Source organism: Prosopis cineraria, unplaced genomic scaffold (genome assembly GCF_029017545.1).
Source record: "Prosopis cineraria cultivar Desert tree isolate PC_DT_omini unplaced genomic scaffold, ASM2901754v1 PC1, whole genome shotgun sequence".
Classification (NCBI taxonomy): Eukaryota; Viridiplantae; Streptophyta; class Magnoliopsida; order Fabales; family Fabaceae; genus Prosopis; species Prosopis cineraria.
The window spans coordinates 50,412,594-50,435,899 of record NW_026555332.1 but is presented as its reverse complement, the minus strand read 5'-3'; the positions used below and the strand labels follow the sequence as shown (position 1 = coordinate 50,435,899).

Sequence of the window (23,306 nt, the reverse complement as noted above, 5' to 3'; positions counted from 1 at the left end):
CTTTGAACCCCAGGACAAAAACCAGGACCTTTGATCTTTCGAATCTCGTAGCAATCTTAATAGCCATCGCCCATCAGTGACATACACTGGTATCATCGTTATCTACAGCGCACCCTTGACATCTTGCCGCCGCCGCACTAGTGTGTTGTGACACCACAGCTAGCTTCGTTGCTCCACCACCACCATTTGTAGATGTACAAAATAGATTCACACCAGGGCTCGCTGAAATCAGAGACGCAGATAGGGATAGAGGTTGGAGAGTATGGAGGACAGGAAGTTAGGGAGCGACAACTATGGAAGGGAGACAGTGAGGATATTGAAGGGACAGGAAAGGGGCTGGCGACAGACACACAGCAAGGGGGCAAATATGACATTTCACAAAAAATCAAAATGTCAAGCAAATTTGTAAAAACTAAAATAATTATCATACACCTTATTATCATTTATATATTTTGAAATATTTCATTAACATTTACATCTTCTCAAAATTTAAAGCATGTCAATTTGTAACGGGCAGATTGCATGCACAATTGTGTCCCCAGTCACCTACCAGCCACTTGCAAGGTGTTATTTCGACTGATGTGATTGAAACAATTTTAATGCGCTAAACAAGGCACCGAGTATGATGTTTAAAATCATACACGTGATTTAAATCATAAGCTTTCAATTGAAACTATAGATCTATCATAAACTATGTAGTTTATATTTTAAACAAAAAATTTAAGAAGTCTAATAATAATAATAAATATATCTAAAGAAAAATCGATCCTGAGTAACAAAATAATCCTCTTGTTTTAAAATATAAGTAAATTAAAGTAAAAAAAATATAGATTAAGAAATATAATTACTAAAATAAAGCAAAATTATCTTCATACCTCCAAATTTGTCCTCAATTATTTTTATAATTAATAGGAAGAAAGTAAAGAAAGAAGTGCGCCTATAAATGTTGAATTGATTATAAATAATAACATAATGAAAACATCAATAAATTATGCATTGAACTCTTAAAAGAGACAATGAAACATTTTTTCTCCTGAAAAGACCTATATTTTGAAAGAGCTGGTAAAATTTTTAAATAGCAAGAGAAAAATGTAGACTCGATATCCATGGGAGGATCAACAATGTTGATTCAGAAACATAGCCAGTTAGACAAAATGTGGTTTTAGGGGCATCGAACAAGCACTTAATGCCTGTCTGCTACCGCGTTTTGTCAATAAAGCAGCCCTTGAGAAACAATACTAAAATTAGCACCAACGATAATTATCATCTAATGGTATAATCAATAATGACGTCTTAATCCTGAAAATGAATGATAATTAGAGACATCATACATTAATGACAATCGCATTTATCCATAGAAACATGAAGACCACCAGCGATGATATTATAACTAATGATAGTGGCGTGTTCTAATCCTGAAAACGAATTAAGTAATCGTGCATAATTTAAATATTCATTTCAATTCTTTCCCTCTATAATCTTTTCACTCTCATACACACCATAAGAGATAATTTAAGTTTAAAAAAAAAAAGTTTGACTAAACTACTCTTTATGCAGCAGATATTCGATCTATCGATCCAAAATGTGGAAGAAGATAAATGACTGAACGATACTTCATGCAGAAGATGCGAACTGTCAGAAAAAAGAAACTTGCAATTTCGTTTAAACCGGGAAAAATTAACTAACATACCATTATCAGCTTGAGATTATTCATGGCTGCCTTTGCCCTCACAGCATCTAACGAGGTAACTTCTTTTTCATGCTGACATGAGAAGGCTGGGTATTTTCAATCTTCTAGAATCTTCTCACCAAAATAATAGGTAAGGCAGTTTCACAATCCTAGTCCTGATACAACTTTCTAAAACTTCACCTGACCCGATAGTCCTTTAAATGAACCATACAGAGGATGGGATTTTCTAAAACTGAAAATATCATCTATTTTAGCTGAATGTGGATCCGAAGCTTCTGCTTTGAAATCCGAAGAATGAAGGTTCCCATATACTCGAACACTTAATGTACTCTTTCGTGAAGCACCAACTTTGATATATTCATTGAAGAAATCCACAAGTTCTTGAAGAGTGAGCTGCCTTAATTCTGCAACCTGTTCCAAAACCACTCAAGAGAATCACCACTTCAGCAATGCCACATAGCTAATATCCATTTTTCAGCCCAAATCCATAAATTCATGATTTTGACTTAAATGAGCGTACTAATCAACTCAACCAAATCCATAAGCATTTCTTTACTACCCTTCTGTTTAGACTTTAGTGGGGGAAAAAAGCGAACTGGGATAATAAGGAAACAGAAATAAAGAACAGATATAAATATACATAATACAAGCTCCCAATAATACCTCTAGGTCTCTCCTATTAAACTTCAGAGTTCCATCATTAATCTCTCGCCAGTAAAATGCTGACTCCTCTCGCAAGTTCTTGTGTCTCTCAAGCTTCACCTCAATCAATGCGTTTACATGCTCCTAAACAAGCATTTCAGAAATCAGTTACAGTTCTAACACAATATCATTGTTAATTAAGGTTCACTGAAAAAATTACAGAAGGTTCAACCCAAAGACCTACAGAAACATATATAATCCAACCCAAAATCCAATAATCCAGTTAATAAAAATGAATACGGAAAATGACCTTAGCAGGATTTAACAAATTTATAAAATATAAAACAAATCATCAATAGCTTTATAGTCCTAAATTTGACTCAACAATCACTATGATTCAAATAATGGTGAAATGACCCAATGAAAATAGCAATATTTACTGGTAAAAGAGATTTGCTATGCTTAAATAATTTCTATTCAAGAAATATCCATCAACTGAAGATTTGAGATTCAGCAACAAAATTGAGGGCGAGCACAGTTTCAGTAAGCAAAGGTGGGTTTAATGCTTGCCGAATAGGAATGTTATGATGGGACAACAACCCCTCTTTATAAAGCACAGAAACTCCTGTACTCTATTTGAGGACATCATTTACCATGCTCGTTATCCACTTTGTTTCATCCTCCCCATAAGCGGTTAATTTGAAACTCAAATACGAGGAGTAACAATGGCATATTTAACCAAAATATAGAAAACAATAAAACACGTTTGCTTCAATAATAATTAGGGTATAAAAATGTCCTATTACTAGGCAAAGACTATACAAAAGATAGTGTATCCTATCCATCAAACCTTGAATTCTTCAACTGACATCTCAAGAACTTTTTTCTCAAACATCTCGAGAAACGCCTCAACTCTTTTCTCAATGTCTCCAGGACCCTGTCATCCAAGCAGAATGATAGCATTAATCAACGAAGTCACGTAGTATAAATTATCAGAGATTAGTTCCATATACCTTCACTGTGGATTGGATGATAAATTGTACTCCCCGTATACCTGAATCATTCCTACACATTTTGAAAACTAAAGTGAAAAAAAGTAGTTCTTCCATGCTGAGGAGGATACTAGTGACAGAATAGTCCAACTCACCTCTGCATGAGCACAGTAATGTATCCAAGCTGTTCAACTGATCGAAGCTGGTGAAATGCTGGTTGCTTTGCAATAAGTGCAAAAAGCTGAAGTTTAACATTCATCTTGAAGTCATCACGACCAACCTGCAAGTTAATCATGAGAGTTGCATAATCAACTTAAGGTATACCAGCTCAAAACAATTTATCCAATCAAATAAACAGACCAAAAGGTTGGGGAAAACCAAGTCCAAAATAAAAAAGTTAAAAATAAAAGAAAGCACATCTTTTTGTGTTAAAAGAAATTAACAACGTAACACAATAAGTAGTCTATATTTTTGGGAAGGTGTGCAGATTGAAGAAATCCATGTATGAGTTGAAACAAGCACCTACAACATGGTTTGGTCACTTCAGTAATGCAGTCATGGAATTTAATGCATGGAAATTGTGAAGTCCTTGGCAACTAAAAAAATGTCTCATCGGAGTGAGAATTTTAATGATATTGAAGTAATTAGCTAGCCTCCAGAATAAATTGATGATATAACATAAGCCCAAACCTAAAAGCCCATATACTCATAACACTCACCCTCGATCAAAAGCAAAATTGTAGTCCAATGTGAATCTACAATCAGACATTCATAGAGAAAATGACACAAATAAGTGTGATTAATATGAGATCCACTTCCCTTTACAGTCATTCTCTCCTTTTTCTTTCCCGAAATGCATTATATGCAGTCATTTTTTGTGACTGTAGAGATCCAAAGTATCATGGCATAGCCCCATTAATGGCTATGGTGAACACGTGAATTGTTCTCCTATACAGATATGATGTGGTAAGGTGATGCTTTTCACAAACAATATGACAATCAGCTTCAACATGCTTTTCCTTCTCTCATGAAACAGGTCTGGATTAGATATGCAGAGTGACTTGATTGTCACGCAATAACTCCATTGGAAGACACCAAAAAATTGACATGCCAAATGTTTTACCCACATAAAGTTCATGTTATTTAAGTTATAACACTATCCAGCCTCCTGACTTAGATTGAGCTACAACATCTTGCTTCTTACTTTTCCACAACAATTTATTCACTCTATACTGATAGACTTCCTTAAAGCAACAAATCCCAGTGGTTGCTTCACAAAAACTTATACTACTAAGTCATAATGGATATTTTCGTTCTTCACATCTAAATGATGGAGAGGTTAATTAGAGGCAGCATGGACCATGGAAGGTGAAAAGAGACTGAGCTTAAATTTGCTACCAATGAGAAATTTTAATTGGCTTTTGTTTGTAACAATTGAAATTTGAATGATATTCAACTTGAAAGGGAGTGTTAGAAAAGTAGGGCCGTAGCGACTATAGTTGCTTTTTACAAACAAGCAACTTTACCTGTATATAGTGCACAAGAGCAGAATTCTCATCATTCGTATTGAGACATTCTGAAGGGTAGAAAAAGTTCATGCCACTTTCAAGCTTAACAACCCGTTTTGTCAAATGCTGAGATGGGAATAAAGGTTTGCATGGAGAGTTTTCACATTTAAAGAGAGTATCTTCTATGTGCCTAACCATTGACACTGCTTCGTTGTCTTCAAGATTTCCTGTAAAGATATGTTTGATTAGATGATCTCTATCCAATTTGGTTTAAAAAAAAAAAAAGGTAACAAGTCATTGACATTTGAGCCATGACTACCTGCTATATAAAACTCTAAAAAGGTCCTTGAGAGTATCACTGGTACAAATTTGACAAGATCCTCTGCTTGAAGAAGCGGAAGTACTTCAAGCCCTTCTATCCAAGGCCAAGTATTATCTTGTAGTATCAATGAGCAATAGTACACAGCCTGCTGATAGGGTTGTCGATACTTGAAATTCTGGTACTCCTTGGTAACCATTTCCTGATAAAATCGTTAAAGAAAGTAACTACATAATCTGTCTAAAAATAAATGCAAAAATCAACACATAGTTAAAATTCCAAATTAAATACTAACAACAAGAGTTCTAACTGAAACATTCTTCCATAATTAGATAAAATTCTTAATCAGGCATTTTTTTTTAAAGAAAATGTAGAAGCAAACTCCTCTATGATTAACAAAATAGAAATTCTGTTCAAGTCCATTAGGGGAAAACATTACTGAAGTAAAGCTCATTTGGGAAATGCATCTCAGGTTTACCTTAATAACTAGGAACCTGTCCTCCTTCAATGTGAATGTGGCAATCTTTTGAATTATGGTTTCAAGTAGAATTCTTAGTTTGTGATTATAACCAAGGAGGGTCACCTGAAAAAACATGATATATAAACGATATGCAAGGAAACATGAGACATGATGGAAAAAGAAATATAGGCATGGATGCACCAGTAATGCTCGTCAAATGGCTCAGATCACATCAGGTAACCTCGGTTCATATGTTTATAATTAAAAGTTGGTGAGCACAAAAATGAGATGAGGAATTTTTCCCCAAAAGCTTACTACTGATGTGAGAAAGTCAACCCAACTAAGTACCTCACTATACATCTTTTTCTACCTTGAATGGTAGAGATCCTAATAGCTACACTTCACAATACTTTACTTGAAGACACTTCACTCAACTTTCTTGTTAGTTAACCTCCACAGGTTCTACCAATAAAATAAATAAATAAATAAATAAATAAATACTCTGCAGGTAGAAATCTTGACCATCAGAATAGAATGAGCGAAAACTCTTCCAAATTACGTTTCAACAATGTACTTTCTTAATCAGATTGTTGATTACTTAATCATGTTATTGAGCAATTAAACCCTCACTTCTATTTCTCCCACCACCTTTAAACTTCAAAATAATGCCTGTTATTTTTCATAGATCATAATGTGTAAAATCTAAATTTGCAATTAAATGCACATGTTCAAGAAGAAAATTGCAAAAGCATACGGATAGGGACCCAGGTAGCACGTCAACTTTAATCACAATCCAAGCAATATGGCTTCTCAATGGTGAGTACTTAAGTGGGGTGATTCTCCTATTCAAATGGTTAGTTCTTGGGGTATGGTTTACCCATATGCCTGGTGCCTATCATTTGGCATCAAAGCTGGTGGCTAGCATCCTTAAAAGGCTACGTGCAAAGTGTTTTGACCCAAAGAAGGTCGACCGAAGTGCCACACCATCAAAACATTGACTTTCCATGGTTGAACTATTGATATGGATGTGGGATCCCTAAGTCTCACATCAAGTGATATAGAATACAGCATTTAATAATTATGATGGTTTTCCTATCTCAATAGCTAGCTTCTAAGACAAGATTTCCTAACACATTTCAATGCCCATTTTACCTTAATTATAAATACTTCCCTTCTAATTTTGAAACTTACATGAACCTACCCTAATATAAATTGTTACAAAGCACAAACATCCCCTCTATTTTTAAGATTTCATTTCCCTCCATCTAACCGTTAGTTAGCTGTTAAATCACACATGTTGGACCTAAATACCCCTTATTTAAATGTAAACATTGTCTAAAAATCATTCAAATTATGCAAAAAATTAATGAATATATTTTTTAATTTTTTATTTATATTTTAATTTTTCAGTTATATAAGCAAATTTATTTAGTAACATTTTCTAAAATTTAAATACGTAAATTGGCTAAAATAATATTTCAACAAAGAATTACTCAATATAAATCAATGAAATAATGATTTAATATAATAAATTACTCAATATAATTTATATTTATTTTTTAAAAATTTTATGAGTTTTAATACAATCTTAAAATGTTTATTTAAATATCAGCAAACTTAATTATTTAAAGTTTTTTAAATTAGGAGAGTAGAAAATTAGGTTATGAGGGCAAAATAATAATTTTAAAATTTTAAACAATCAAGTACTTAGAATCTTTTACAGAATATCCCTAACGGTATTAAAAATTGGATTGAAATGTAAGTTTTGAAAATAAAGAGGAGGTCTTTGTAATTTTAGCAAAACGAAAGGAAAGCTACTGTACTCTGCAAATAAATTTCTCTATAGCAAACAAAATTAACATTAACATTGGACAATAATACCTGAAAACCACTATCTGTGTGGCTTATGTCGTAATACAAACCAGCTACCTGAGCATAGTAAGCTGAAAAATGAGCTCCAGTGAGAACTCCTTCCATTTATAGAATTATATAACAACTAGGAATAACAGTTCAAGCAGAAAAAAAGCTCTATACAAGGTCCAGTTGTTAGGAAACCAACAAACCATATTCATTCAAGCAGTCCATCAATAATTGCGTGAAAATATGAGTCAAAACTTCAGCTTCAGGGGAATTTCCAGCATATGGACAATTGAAATCTATCTTTACATAAGCCTTGGGAGTGGAAAACATTGTATCTGGCTTGTACCACAAGGCTGAATATGACGACCTGCTTAATAGAATTGGAAACTTAACCTGTTCCAAAAGATATTTTTCAACAAAATTTAAGACACCAATAATCATAATTATGTTACGTTAAATCAGATCATACACGTTGTACCTTCTCTTGCACAATCTTAAGTGACAAGTCAGTAGGAAGGAATATGTTAGGTGCTGGAAGATACAGGTCTTTCTTAGGAGCAGAAAGCACCCACCCCTGCAAGTGCAAAATCATATTGGACAAACAACTTCAAATTTTCCACACAGTAATACATAAAAAGGCCTAACGAACTCCATTGAATAATAAACAAAAAAATAAAATTAGTTTACTCCAAAAATTTCGCACAGTTGCTCAGAGAAACACAGACCTCGATTGTGGAACTAGTAATTCTTTCAATGGAATATGCAGTTCCATACCAAGGCTCCACCTTATCAGTATGCCCTTCAAAGTTTTTTGATTCCCAAAAGATTCTGCACAGAAGAGAACAAATCAGTTCAACAACCAAACAAAATAACGGCCTCATCCTTAAAAGCACAATGATCATAAATACAAACAACAATGAAGAAGAAAGATATTTTCCAACAACAACTGAAACATTAATGAATGAGATTGTCATTTTAACTCCAAGCAGAAGCAAACACAGGTTAACTGGTTTATAAAATTCAAGAATTAAAATATTTTCCTAGCATAGTGAGTTCAATCAGAAGTTTAATGGATTACTAAATAAGCATCATCGAACTATTTAGCTAGTATCAAAATCATACAGTCACAATATAGGCCGTGTTCGATTGAATTTCATCAAGTTATAGAATTTATTTTAGAATCTAATGCCCTAATTATATCCATTGTGTTGGGCTTTTGTTTAGTCTTCTATCACAAAATAATCAATCATTCTCCCCATAATAGTTTCCAGTTTTCACATATGGATCAACCTTCTTTGCTTTTTCCATAAATTTTCTTCCATTAATAAAAAATGCAAAGAGCTAGCATGCAGAAGCTCAATTAACAGTTAACAATTGATATTGAAATGCAAAACACATTTTTCACAACATAAACAGTCCATAAATTATCACTTAGCATTCCTAAACCAGGAATTTGACACCATACAAATAAATGGAACAATTCCAAGTTCATAAGACCCAGTAATCTTTCCCCTTGACTTGAGTGTATTTAATTAATCTGATATGACATTAGTTTGAATAATATACAATGCTAACACAGTTCTAGTGTACTTACCGAACACTGTTTGGAGAAAGCTGGTTCAGCACCATTTGGATAACAGTTGGGCTAAATTTTGAAGGCAGAGATGACCCTACCAACCAATCTTTGGGGGGATATAACTACATGGTAACAAAATGCATCAATAAGAATATTTCCATGAAAAGTATTTCATGAAAAATATTTACATATTTGATGGGATACCTGCATATTTGATGCTATATTAACTACATAACTAATTGGAGGAGTCTTGTCCTGATAATGGAACTTGGTCTCACAAATAGCTGAAAGCTTCAAAAACACGTTCAATTACATCAGAATATTTCAAAATGGGTTTAAACCATCAGGAAGATGGTTAGATGCAAAAGATCATCACCATATGATGTAGATAATGATACATCTGACATAACACCCACAATACTTAAAATTGAACTTCGTTCTACAATTTAATAGTAGGAAACCATTTGACTATCTATGTTGTTAAGGGAGCAACCAAAGAGGTTGGTACTACAAAAAGCTTTCCTTAAAGTAGCACCTTATATGTGGCAAAGCTAGCTGTTGTGGAAATGGGGCTTGCCATCTCAACACATATTTCTGATGCTTAATGAATATCATAACGTAGACAGTGACTTCTGGAGAATACATAGTATCCCCTCTAAATTGACCTATCCCTAGATTGTTCATTCCTTCTTTTTCACTTTTATTGTTACCTTCCAATTCTTTTTCACTTTTACTGTACATATTCATCCATTATCAAAATCAAATACCTCATCAAATATCCATTTGCAAACACCAGAGTGCTGTAGAAGCTCAACATATTTGAATAACAGCCCTACAATGTCCTGTATGTGATCTAAAAATCAAACATAGAGATGTCAATAAATTTACAAAATCCATAAACCAACATACATCGCACCTAGGATTTGTTCAGTAATCTGAAAAAAAAAAATGACAGCTTCACATTCTGAATACTTACAAGTGAACATGACAATACCAAAAGAGATAAGATGTGTACAGCAAGAGAGGTAAAGATAAGAGTGAGAAAATCTAACCATGACCAGCATCAGTAAGATCAATTACAACTTTAAAGAAAGAAAAGTCCAAATTCCAATCTGACTCGCCTGCAGACAAGCCTGTTGCCCATCCTGCAAACAGAATCCTTCTCATAAAATCACACAGCTCACAAGATATAGAAGCTAAAATGAATTAAGAAACTGCTATCCACAGGATGAAATCTTTACATATGAATTGAACAATGTTTAACCACATATTTTCTAAAATAAGCTGCTGATTTTCCAAAGATACCTAATTTCAATTTTTCACTGCTCAGCAACTTCCATAACCTGCTTTTAGGTAATAGCAAAAGCAACTTTTCTACTGTGGAAACAAAGCAGAATTTTGTTGATTCTCCACAAAAAAAACCATACTTTTCAGATACAAAAACGCCCTAACTCAAATTTCTAGTTATTATATCATCCCTTATTCTATTTTACCCAGTCTCCACTAGGTGCCAAATTCACTCCTTTCTTTTCTCAATTCTTCTCTTACCCTTCCACAGCTAGTTTCATATATTTATTTTATATATGTGTTTATTTTTATTAAAACATTCTATAAACTTATTTTGACCCTTTCCTCATTTCAATAAGATTGAAAAATAAAAAATTGACTCAATCACAGTTAACCCTTACGAAAATTTAAAATTATTTATCCATCAAAAAATTAACTACAGAGTCAAATCTATATACATATTATTTTAAGTAATTTGTCAGTAAAAGGAGATTTATTAGTTAAAATTAGCCATGCAATAATATGGATAAAAGAGCTAACAAATGATTTTGCTGCACACAAATCGCTTCTTTTTTATAGTACTTTTCACTGAACTCAATTTGACAAAAGTGGTTCCCAAGAAAAAAGAAGGTGAAAAACAAAACCAGTCCTAAAAAAGAACCAATAGAATGTAAATACCACCACAAAGAATTACCATCAATATAAATATGATAACTAGAGCCTGATTTTGTTGATATTACATGTTCCTTCATGTATGGTTCTCAAACAAATTAAAAATTCAAATGTATAGGCTGGAGCCTGATAGTTCATCTGATAAATCCACTGCTCCTTACCTAAGCATTGATGATTGTTATTTTTTGAAAAGGGAGGGATAGAATAGAAATGAAGGTTGAAATCTTGATCTAGAGGAGGAAACAAAGAAAGATGAAACATAAATATAAATATTCCATTAAACACCAGAACTTATGACAATTAATATCAAGTTAATGACATCAAAACCACATACAATAAACCAGCATCACCTCTTTCTTTAAGTTCCACTTTCATCCTATAGTGAAAGGATTACCAGAAAATGATTTACACCAATCCTTAACTCAATATTCTTTATCTTTATTTTAAATGAGGCCAGGTGACGTTATAGGAAAATTAATTGTAAGATATGTAAGGGATGTATAAAACCCACCCAAAGTTTTCAAGATGTAATATAATGATCCTTCTCCCTCATGGCCGATAAGATGACCAAGATACCTGCATGGCCCTTCCGCGTAGTAAAGAATCTCAGGGGTTACTGGCCATACAATTCTCAATTTATGACCTTGTTTGATTGGGACAGTTTTGACAAGAATCTAACACACACGAGCCAAACAAGAATTAGCATAAACCCTGAATCAGTCAAACACTACGTAATCTGCAATAGTATAATTATACCTGCAGATGGTCTGATTTGCATGGCTGACCAGGAGGACGGAAATAACTTCGGTCAATATTTCGAATATCTGAGAATTTCTCTTCCACCAGATTTTGAATTTTATCAAGGCTTTCTGAAAATACTCAGGCACAAATAGTGGTATTCAGAGCCATATGAAGAAAAGCAGAACCAGTATCTGATATAAGAAAAGATCTAGTACCATTTGTATATACAACTAGACGCATCAAATTGGCTGAATAGTTTTCTTCATAGAACTTGATAAGCTCACTTCTTGTGTCCAATCCTCTGTTTTTTGGTTGAACTTCCAAAGTGTCCCAGTTCCCTATGTAACTCACAATTATTTTGAAACCATTAGAATCTCATGTATCTATTTAAAACGTGACAAAGCAGAAAGAGAGCAAGAAAGGAGAAAAATTAATCCTATTTGAAGAAGCATTACTTCATAGGAATTCTCGGTTAGGAAACAGGCAAGACCAAAACACAATTGGGTGCTTTAGTTTACCAATGAGAAGAAAGTTTTCAACATGCCAATCAACCCAAAAAAAAAAAAAAACTATCTATAAACAAAGCACCCAATAAAAAGCAACTACTCAAATTTTAGCACTATTAAAAATAAAAGAAATAAAATACTAACCTGTACTGAATTTATGAAATGGATGGTCCTCAGAACTGAGATGCTTCTGAAGCTGAAAAGATTGCAATTTCATGCAGGGGGGAGAGGGTAATAGATGCTATTAAAGTACTCAAATACATATGAACAAACAATTATAGATCAGAATAATTTCTTTTAGCTTTAACAAGTGCCAAACGATATTAATCTAGAGCATAGGTTGAGAGTTACAAATGGTGATCCCCAATGGTCAATTATAGAGAATAGTTTCCTCCCAAGTCCCAACCATGTCCAGCTGGAGGCACCCAGCCCAGAATACAAGCCAAAAAATTCTCCCACAATTCTTTGACAAATGCATAGTCCAAGTGATTTTTGTTGGGCCCCAAGGCATAGTAAGTGCAAACTCAGTCTCAAACAGTCCAATAGTAATCCAAGACACAACAAACTAAAGTCACTTCAGCAATTACTATTAGCCAGATAACAAAGACAAGTGAAATCAACGGCCAGAAAAATTCAAGAAAACGGATCCTAAAGGCAAAGAATCAGAAAAAATAGATTCACCACTAAAAAGGGACTGACCTCACGTCTTAGCTTTTTAATTGATGCAGCACAACTAAAGTAACTGGAGAAGCAAGCACATCCATGGGAGCTCATTTAGGTATTGGCAAAAATTATTTCTGCTGCCCACTTGCCCCAAACACATTTGAAGCATTGCAGGTAAATCTAATGCTATTTTAGATCAATTTAGAATGTTTAGTCCTGAAGAGCTCCCTTGATAAATGAAATGATCATTAACACTATAATGCTTCTTTTCCTAAACAAACGAGATATTTCACTCCAATTGAATAAAATTTAAGGATAAATGTCGTAATAAAATAAAATTTTGACTTTGCTTTTCTACCATTTTCTACTATGCAACCCTACAGTCAGTAAAGCCAAGAATAGTCACCTGGTTCATTCTCCAAGCATCAGATAACAAGTTCTTCTGGTTTTCTGTCAAAAGGAGAAAGGAAGAGTACAAAGATAAGAAGGTAGGGGGGAAAGCTCAAGACATTGGACAATATTAAAAAAAATATAGGCTAACCAGAGTCAACAGCTTTAATTTCCCTTGTCGTAGCATCAGCAGACATCAATGGTTTAATGAAGAACTGAGCAAATCTGGCAGGCAAACCACGGCCAAACATCAGATCTTCTATATGAAAGTTATCATAAGAAATAATAAATGAAAGAACCCAAAACTGTGGGATCTACCTGTCTAAAGCCTCTTCAAAAGCATCAGTGTTAACATCGAAGTGATAGTTGGTGCGCTCAGAGGATGTAAAAGCATTGGTGCTTCCTCCATGCTGTGTCATGAAGACAAACCACAGTGATGGCAAAACAACAGTCATTAGAAAACAATTGAAGAAACAACTATCAAGGGTGAAGTCACATAACTGCCAAATGATATAATGAAGAACTGTACACTAGAAATTTCCACCACTCATAAAAATGTCATTAGATAGAAGAGTTAAATGATGAAAAGGCCTAACACTCCAACACATGCACACACAAAAATAGAGGCACCAATTAGACATATTACTAAAAATAATTATGAACTATCACGTAAGTTTTGAGTTGAAGCAGTCATTGACAAGAGATTAGAGCCTCTCTGACCAAATTACCAAATGTTAATTGTTAATACTCGCCAATTAAAAGCATAAACTTGCCTTTCAGTTCATCATTTTATAACTTTAAATCATTATTAGAGCTTAATGCGCTGATCAAGGAAATGCAATAAGCTCATCATTCTATATCAAGGCTAGCTCTAACTTGCCTCAGGTCTGAAAAACTTTCCAGTAATTTTCAAAAGCCTTATGAGAGATCAAAGATTTCCTTTAGTCTCTCCAATTTCATACAATTGTAAATAAAATAAAAAATGCGGAACTAAAGTACTAAACTGAACAGGAAATTCTACAGCAGCTCAAGGAATTAAACAGTCTCAGCTATCTGAAAATTATGGCAGCGTTAACCCAATACTTGAGTGGGCACCAGTGGTCCTGCTCACCTGGCGTTAGTCAAAAAAATAATAGCAGCATTTACCTCGGTAATATACTTGGAGTAGCTATCTTCTACCGGGTATTTTTCACTGGCATAAAAAAGCATGTGCTCTGCAAGCAACAAAAATCAACTGATCATCACGTAATAATTTTTCAAATAAGTAACATTCCAATCACATCCTCAGATAAAGCGCCCTTAAGGTGAGTAATCTAATGTTAAAATATAAATTGAATTCTTGGTAACCAGATCAGGTCTATCGTTTTCCTTGTTTCTTGTCTCCCCTTCGGTGGTAAGCCATCTATTGTTAAAGTCAACTTGACAATAGCTGGAAGCCAATCATTGATTATTCATGTAAAAAGTAATTTTAATTTTAAAGTATATTGGAACACGCAACTCTCCAACAATATCGAGTTTTTACCAATGCAGCTAGCAAAATAAAAATATTCAAAACTGAAAAGCTATCAAAGTAGTAGTCAAGCCGCGCCGCCCCCCGGGAGGCGGGGGTAAAGTAATCGAAGGGGAGAGTTGCCTCTCTTTTTCCTTGTCGAAAAAGGAGGTAAGGAAAGGGAGAGGCCCCCTCCCCTAATCGAAGTCGTTCAAAGTATAAAAAACGTAACAAAACACGATGACCGCCTCAAAATGTCAAACTATACCCAGGAAATGGGCAAGGCCTTCAAGACCGTCTGGATCATTGAAGGAGCCGACACCAACGTCCATGGAAGCAGCACACTGGAAAAATAACAGAAACAGATATTTTAAAAAAGACTTGAATTCAAAACAGAAAACAGCGTCGGGAGATGATTCAACCTTATCGGCATCGGAATCGCTGATGAGAAGCACTTCAAGCGAATTCCGTAGAACAATCCTTCTGTAATCCCTCTTGTCCGAGCGAGCTTTAAAAATCTCTACCTCTTCCTTCCCCACCGCCATCGTCAATTTGTAGTCGTTTCTTCCCTCTCTTCCCTCTTCCGTCGCTTCCTCTCAATCCCAAGTGAGAAAGGTGCTGGCAGCCGAGGGGACAGCAACGTTTCGCTTCTCTTCCAAACTCAGCAACTCTGGATTCACATATTATTGATGCTTGAAAAAAAATAATTTATTTTTGATGCTTAAAAAGATTTTATTTTAGTGTATTTTGATTTTTGATGCTTAAAAAGATTTTATTTTTAATCTTATAAAATATATTTTCAATCCTTTAATTCAAATATTATTGATTTTAAATAATTATTTTTGTCAATCATTATTATTTTAAAAAATAAACTTAATATATTAATATTTCATAATATTTAGTTAATATTTAAAAATTTAATGCAAAAGTTTTTTTGATAAAATTAAATGATGTTTTAATAAACAAATTAAAAAAATAATTCATAAAATTTTAGATAAATTTTAAAGAATTAGAGCTAAAATTTAGCTGAAAATATATTTTAATCAATATTAAAATCTTATAATTTAGAAGAATACAAGTCTACGATTGAATATATTAAAATAACTATTTTCCATGTTCGCTGATATATTTCTGATTTCTGAACGGTCATCTGTAAATTAAGCCCCAACGTCGACACAAATATTATCTATTGGTCCCAGAAGACTGAAAAGAGGGACAATAAAAAGGGGATTCAATCAAATTCTTAAGAATTATAATCAATTTAGCGTGATAAATAACACAGAATCTCCGTGTCATGTTGTCCTCATGGTTTCGGACTATCCCACGGCAGCCGCCGAGACTATATCCCACTTGTGTCTCCAGTCTAAGCTTCCATTGATAGCTTCGGCCTTAATCCGACAGAGCCTCCGATTTGCTAGTATGGGCACGATAGAAGACTCCATTGTTATTTATTCAAAGGCCAGATACACTGACAAATAATTGCAAGAGTGACCCCCTGCTCAATTCTTTTCATTTTACCTTTGCTTGGATTCCATTAGTTGGCCCATTGCATCACATCCGCGACAAGAGTCCCTGCATTGCAGTCACGTAGCGCGCCTCGTGCTTTCGACTTTCGTCACGCATAAGCAGTGCCGATCAATATAATTGGATGATAAAAAAATGTAAATATAATTGATAAATTACTAATACAAATATTCTCGGCCATTAAATTTGCATTGTTACTGGTTTCTAAAATTGAGATGAATTCAATATTTATAATTTTTGTTATGCATATGATTTAATATGATAAGATATCACGAAAAATACAGCAATCAAACAAGCAAGGCCACAAAGGCTAGAAATCACATTTAATGGAGCGAAAATGAGAATAGGATAGAATTTTACAATTTAAAATATATTTGGTAAATAAGAAAAAAAATAAAAATATTTTTTATTATATATTTGATTGATAGGATAAAAATAGAGAGGTAATGGGAATTAAAAAGAACAACTGACCATAATAACCTCAATAAAAAATAATGAAAAATATCTTAAACTTGATATTAAAAAATTAGGATGGATTAGTCATTTTACTAGTATTTCCAACCTGAGAAGCGAAGATTCATCCATTTTTTATGGAAAGACACGAGCCATATCCCAGATCTTTCTAACATGAAAGCCATGTTTGGCATATAGGATGAAGGTTTCCAAAGCCAAAATACACCGACAAAAATACCTCCAATTCTACCTTTCATTGCCGCCTCGCAGCGCCCTTCGCAGCAAACCCTACAGAGGCAACTGATATTATTTGTAGATGATATCATTAATAAGACTGCAGAATCAATCAATCAGGTGGGAAGGTGAATGGTGATTGGAAATAAGTTAATTACAGCTACAGGCATTAAAATTGAAACAAAACTCACTAAAACAAAATTAAAATTGAAACACAACGGAAGCATGACATGGTGTGATAAATAAAACTGCAATCAACCTGTCAAAAGCGGAAAATCAATTATAGATGATTGAACAACACGTCCGTGGTTGGTTGAATGCAAAGATTTTTAATAGAATGAAAATGGGAATATAAAAGAGAGTAGAATAGGATTTGTAATTTGAAATATACATAGAAGATAGGAAAAGAAATAAGAACAGTTTTTTATTAGATGCACTGGTAGAATAAAAATAGAGAAAGTATTGGGAAACAAAAATGAGCAACTGACCATGATAACGTTAATAAAATATCTTAAACTTCACATAAAAAATTATTTATGGTGAATTTTAGTCATCTAACGTGTATTTCCAATATGAACAGTAACTTCCCCTTCACTTTTTGATAGAAAATCTGCATCCTTTCATTCCAACATAAATTCCATACGTCCCAAGGACTTTAATTTGACATAGCTTCCTATCTTGATCTGCTAATGCCAAGTATTGGCACCATTGAAGATCCCATTATTTCTTCAAAGCCAAATACACCGATGAGCAATACATTCATCCAAACTTTGCTTGGATTCCATTTGATTGGCCCATTGCATCATGTCTGCACGAGAGAAAAAGCTACGCCAGAAAGGATTCAAGATTAATGTCATCCAAAGATTCAAAGGAAGGGGACCTAAAGGGGTAATGGGATGAAAACCACGTGTAAAGGAAAAGATTGTCAAATAACTCCTCTGATTTTCCAATAAAAAATATAGCCCCCCTTTTTTTCTATTTTATGAAACACATTAGGCCTCATTTTATACAGGGGGCTCCTATTTACAAGACCCATCCCACAACAAAAGATCCGCCCCGTAAGCCAATCACACTTTTTTCCCTTTAAAATATCAAAATGCAACATATCATATAAATTAAATTTCAATATGCCATATAGAATCATTTCCCTTATGGTAACATCAGCAGATCTAATTGATTCGATGAAGAATTGAGCAAATTTGGAAGACAAACCATGACCTAACATCAGATCTTGTGAAAGAAAATTATTACAGGAAATAGGAAATGAAGGAGACCACAACAGTGGGCTCACCATGTCTAAAGCCTCCTCAAAAGCACCAGTGTTAACACCAAAGTAATGGTTGGTGTAAATATAAATTCTTTAACTTGAGTTATGGCGTAAATATAATTGATAAATTACTAAAATAATTAGACCGAGACATTAAATTTGTGGCTCAAATGTTACCAGTTTTAAAATTGAGATAAATTTAATGTCTTCAACTTTTATTAATAAACTTGGGATTTGGGGAAAAGGAGCACAAGAAGAAGCTAGATTTAGGTTAATAATAAAATATAACGAAAAGCCGTTACAAAACTATCTCAAAGAAAATAGAAATTGCCAAGATGAGTGAGGCCCTATTGTAAGACCATATTTGGTGGAACGAAAAGATATCTAATAGAATGAAAATAGGAATAAAGATGAGAATAGAATAGAATCTTGCAATGTAAAATATATGCTTGATATTATAAAAATAGACATGAGATTATTTTTTTGCCTAAAACATGAGAATTAAAAATGAGCAACAGAAACATGGTAATCTTGATAAAAATATCCTAAGAAAAATATAAACAATTATTTAGGGTGAATTAGTTATTTTCATGCTAAAAAAAAAAACATGACTTTCCTTTTCGTGAAATATAGGCCTTTCAAAGAACTCTTCTTACAAAAGCTATCGAAGTTATGCGAGGCATATGAAATTATAAATGTAAGCAGACACAACGACCTGCTCAAAAAGTCAAACTTTACCAGGGAAATGTTCAAAGCCTTCGAGACCGTTTGGAGCCGACACAAACGTCCATGTAAGCAGAACACTGGTTAAATCACAGCAACAAAGATAAAGAACTTGAATTCAAAACACAGAGCAACGTCAGGAGATAATTCAAACTTATCAGTATCAGGATCGCTGATGAGAAGAACTTCAACTAGCTCCAGAGAAAGATCCTTCAGTAAAGTACTCAAATACATAGCAACAACAAGCATTAAATTTCAGAATTATTTCTTTTAGCATTAATAAGCTCAAAATGACATTAATTAAGATTGTTCTAGAGAAAAGGTTGAAAATTACAAACAATGATCCCACCAAGCTTGGTCGACTACTAACTTTACAGAGAACGGTTTCCTCCTCACTAGGTCCTTCTGGCATCCAGCACAGTATAGAGGCCAAAAAATTCTCCCCTATTACATTGACAAAGAAAATGGTCCAAATGATTTTATTAGGCCCCAAGACATCAGTAACAGTAAACTTAGTCTCAATCGGTCCCATTGCAATCCGACACACAGCAACTAAAGTCACTTCAGAACCTACTATAAGTCACAGAACACACACAAATGAAACCAGTGGCCAGATTAATTAAAGAAAGTGGAACCTTGAGGCAAAGACCCATAAAAAGTAAAGCCGCTAAAAAGGGACTGGCCTCACATCTTAGTTGTTTTATTGATGCAGCAAAACTAAAGTAACTGAACAAGTAAACTCATGCATGCACGTCATGGGATCTCCTTTAGCTATCAGGAAATCGTGTTTTCTACCTGTCCCAAACAAAATATTTTAAGTGTTGAAATTAAGAGACGTTTCACTCACTTTAGAATGTTAAGTCATGAAGAGATCCCTTGATACATGAAATGATCATTAATACTATAATGTTTTTCATCCAAAATGAATAAGAGATATTTCACGCAAAAGTCCATAAAATTTGACGCGTCATAACAAGATAAATTTTATATTTTGCTTTTCTACCATTTTCTACTATGCACCCCTACAGACTCCAGAAAGGCAATACACCTAGTCCTTTCTCAAAGCATCAGATAATAGGTTCTTTTGACTTTCTCTGAAAAGGAGCAAGGTAGAGTATAGAGATGAGAAGGTAGGGGGTAAAGCTTGAGACATGGGACAATTTTATGAAATATTGGCTAGCCAGAGTCAACAGCTTTAATTTCCCTTCTGATAGCATCAGAAGACATCAATGGCTTAATGGCGAACTGAGCAAATCTGGAAGGCAAACCATGGCCTAACCTCAAATCTTCTATAAGAAAATTATCATAAGAAATCAAGGAAATCATAACAGTGGTATCTACCCGTCTAAAGCCTCATCAAAAGCATCAGTGTTAACTTCAAATAAATAACTGGTGTGCTCAGAGGATGTAAAAGCAATAAATTTGTAGTTCAAATGTTACTAGTTTAAAAATTGAGATAAATTTATTGTCCATGGTGTGGAGGCTGGGAAACTAGAAACGCAGCAATCATGAATTAAAACAAGGGAGGCCTCAAAGGGTCAAAAGCCACACGCTCTGCAAAATTTAGTTGAATGAAAATATTTTTTAATAGAATCAAAATGAGAATAGATATCAGACTAGAAAAGAATTTTGTAACTTGAAATATATTTAATAAAAAGGAAAAGAAATAAGAATAAGTTTTCAAATAAATGTTTTATAGAACAAAATTAGAGAAGTAATGGAAAGAAAAATAGATTATGTTTACATCATCCGAGCTATCGAAATTCATCAACAAGTGGGATAAAAATAGAAAGTGTCTTATGCTCGTTGGGCTTTGGTAAAGAAAGCCGAAGGGATGAAAACGCACACCATGTTCATAGACTAGAGATCGATCACTTTCTAAGTGAGGTGGGAAAAAGTCAAGCCTCTGGGTAGAGTGGTCACATACAGTACATGACTTAAAGCACAGCCAGAGACAACAAGACATGAAAACTCAAGCAAACCAGAGGATCATGTGCACTGCACGAGAGCATGCCCCGTTGATAACCATAACGTCCATATAAGCTATGATGCACCCCGAAAACAAATGAGGATAGGGTTTCCTGAGAAATTTGGGGAAACGACAATAAAGAAGCACACAGAACTCTGTATCCCATTGGCAATTCGAGAGTCGACCAAGGGCTACATCGTAATCTGTGAGAAATAGAAGGGAATACTCCCTACTATGTCAAGATAGCTCCTTTAGGATTAATCAGTTCATCGCCCACTTGAATGCTCATTTCCCCCAAATTCAACAAGCAACCCTGAACCTCCACCTGTACAGGATCATCAAGGCCTTAGCAGACAATAGGTTCCAACTTGAGACAAAATATCCCGTCAAAAAACATGTCTCTTGATCAGCGCTGAACATCGTAATCAACTGCCAATGGCCTACTTTCACCTCTGCAGAGACCTATGTCCCTCAAAGCCAAGAAACGCATCAACCTTGTATCCAATTGCCATAAGAACATGGTCATGCCTTCCTCACCACTAAAAACAACTAATAACAATTGTATGAGGCACGCACTATCAGTCAAAAAGAAATTCCCTTTTCCTTAAAGTTCAAGCAATCAAAACACATCAACAAATGCAAAGTCCTAACTTCCTTTCCCTACTTGATCTGGGCCGTTTGTTTAAACTTTTTCCATGTGAAGGGACTTATTTTTCGAAAGTAGATCCATTTGGTAAAATTTTTATAATGTTGGCTTAAACTTTTAAAAATAATCAGAAACTAAAAAAAATAGATTTCTAATTATTTTGAAAAGTTATTTTGAATAACTTTTGATAATAATCAAATGTTGTATGAGAAAGAATGCCATAAAAATGCAGAGATATATAAAAACATCATAAAATTTTAAAATTACTAAATAGTAAATTATTTTTTATAAATAGAGGACCACAAAGATATCATAAAATCTAAAAATAACTTTTTATTACTGTAACCTAACATAAAATAATATACACATACACACATATTCTTAGAAAAGCATCATCATACTTCAATTAAAAAAAAAATTACAGGCGGTAAAACACTACACAAAAGCTTATTTTAAAAACAACTAACCATTGTGGTAATATTTATACATTAATTAAAAAGTCATATGTAATGAAAGTTTCAACTCAGAGGATGAAAAAAATAACCACAGCCTACTAAATAAAAAGACAAGATAATTGTGATTCCCAACCTACGACCTTGAAGTGAGGATGTACAGAGTATTTTTAAGTTCTTGAATCACAAGATCATAGGCTTCCAAGTTCATCATTATTACTAACTATAAGTTAAATATCCTACCACAGAATAAGTCAGCTCGAAACATTGGACAATATTTAAAAAAAAAATTGGCTAACCATAGTCAACAGCTTTAATTTCCCTTGTCATAGCATCAGCAGACATCAATGGTTTAGTGAAGAACTGAGCAAATCTGGCACGCAAACCATGGCCAAACATCAGATCTTCCATAAGAAAATTATCATAAGAAATAATAAATGAAGGAAACCACAACTGTGGGATCTAACTGTCTAAAACCTCTTCAAAAGCATCAGTGTTAATATCAAAGAAATAGATGGCGTGCTCAGAGGATGTAGAAGCATTGATGCTTCCTCCATGCTTATGCTTTGTCACGAAGACAAACCACAATTATGGCAAAACAATAATGATTAGCAAACAATTGAAAATGCAACTCCGAAGGGTACATATCAATTATTTAACTTGAGTTAAGATGTAATGTAAATATAATTGATAAATTACTAATACAAATATTCATGGCCATTAAATTTGCATTCCAAATTTTACCAGTTTCTAAAATTGAGATGAATTTAACAATTATAATTTTTTTTTATATAGGAGATTTAAGATAATAAAATATCATGAAAAATATAGCAATCAAACGAGGGAGACCACAAAGGCTAGAAATCACATCTAAGGTCATTTTTGGGTGAATGAAAAGATTTTTTTTTTATGAAAATGAATGAAAAGATTTTTAATGGAGTGAAAATGAGAATAAAGATGAGAACAGAATAGAATTTTGCAATTTAAAATATATTTGGAAAAATAAGAAAAGAAAACGAAAATATTTTGTCTCCAGCATGAATAGAAAATTCCCATCCACTTTTGATAGAAAATCTGCATCATATCTGCCCAACATAAATGCCATATGATTTTGCTATGACAAAAGTTCCCAAGGACTTTAAATTAACATAGTTTCCAATCTCGATCTGCTAGTACCTAGTATTAGCAGTCGCACCATTAAAGATCCTATTATTTCTTCAAAACCAAATGCACCGATGAGCAA

The 23,306-nt window shown here is 33.8% G+C and overlaps 1 protein-coding gene across 2 annotated transcripts; it reads right to left on the bottom strand.

Annotated features, from left to right (window-relative positions):
* Positions 1–1,633: 1,633 nt before the first annotated feature.
* Positions 1,634–15,478, bottom strand: LOC129311874 (insulin-degrading enzyme-like 1, peroxisomal). Of its 2 annotated transcripts, XM_054954347.1 has the most exons (26): positions 15,218–15,478; positions 15,064–15,139; positions 14,453–14,520; positions 13,625–13,716; positions 13,458–13,531; positions 13,323–13,366; positions 12,398–12,449; positions 11,963–12,085; positions 11,763–11,875; positions 11,518–11,680; positions 10,100–10,192; positions 9,815–9,900; positions 9,252–9,338; positions 9,066–9,169; positions 8,197–8,299; positions 7,950–8,045; positions 7,675–7,864; positions 7,493–7,554; positions 5,630–5,734; positions 5,152–5,353; positions 4,851–5,059; positions 3,480–3,604; positions 3,346–3,397; positions 3,183–3,269; positions 2,354–2,476; positions 1,634–2,101 (listed from the first exon to the last, which is right to left on the bottom strand). In XM_054954347.1, exons 1-26 carry the CDS (start codon positions 15,338–15,340, stop codon positions 1,859–1,861), a joined length of 2,895 nt encoding a protein of 964 aa, XP_054810322.1. In that variant the 5' UTR covers positions 15,341–15,478; the 3' UTR covers positions 1,634–1,858. The 2 variants fall into 2 exon arrangements, with proteins under 2 accessions (XP_054810322.1, XP_054810331.1); XM_054954356.1 differs by lacking the exons at positions 11,518–11,680; positions 12,398–12,449; positions 13,323–13,366; ... (3 more) ...; positions 15,064–15,139; positions 15,218–15,478.
* Positions 15,479–23,306: the final 7,828 nt, after the last annotated feature.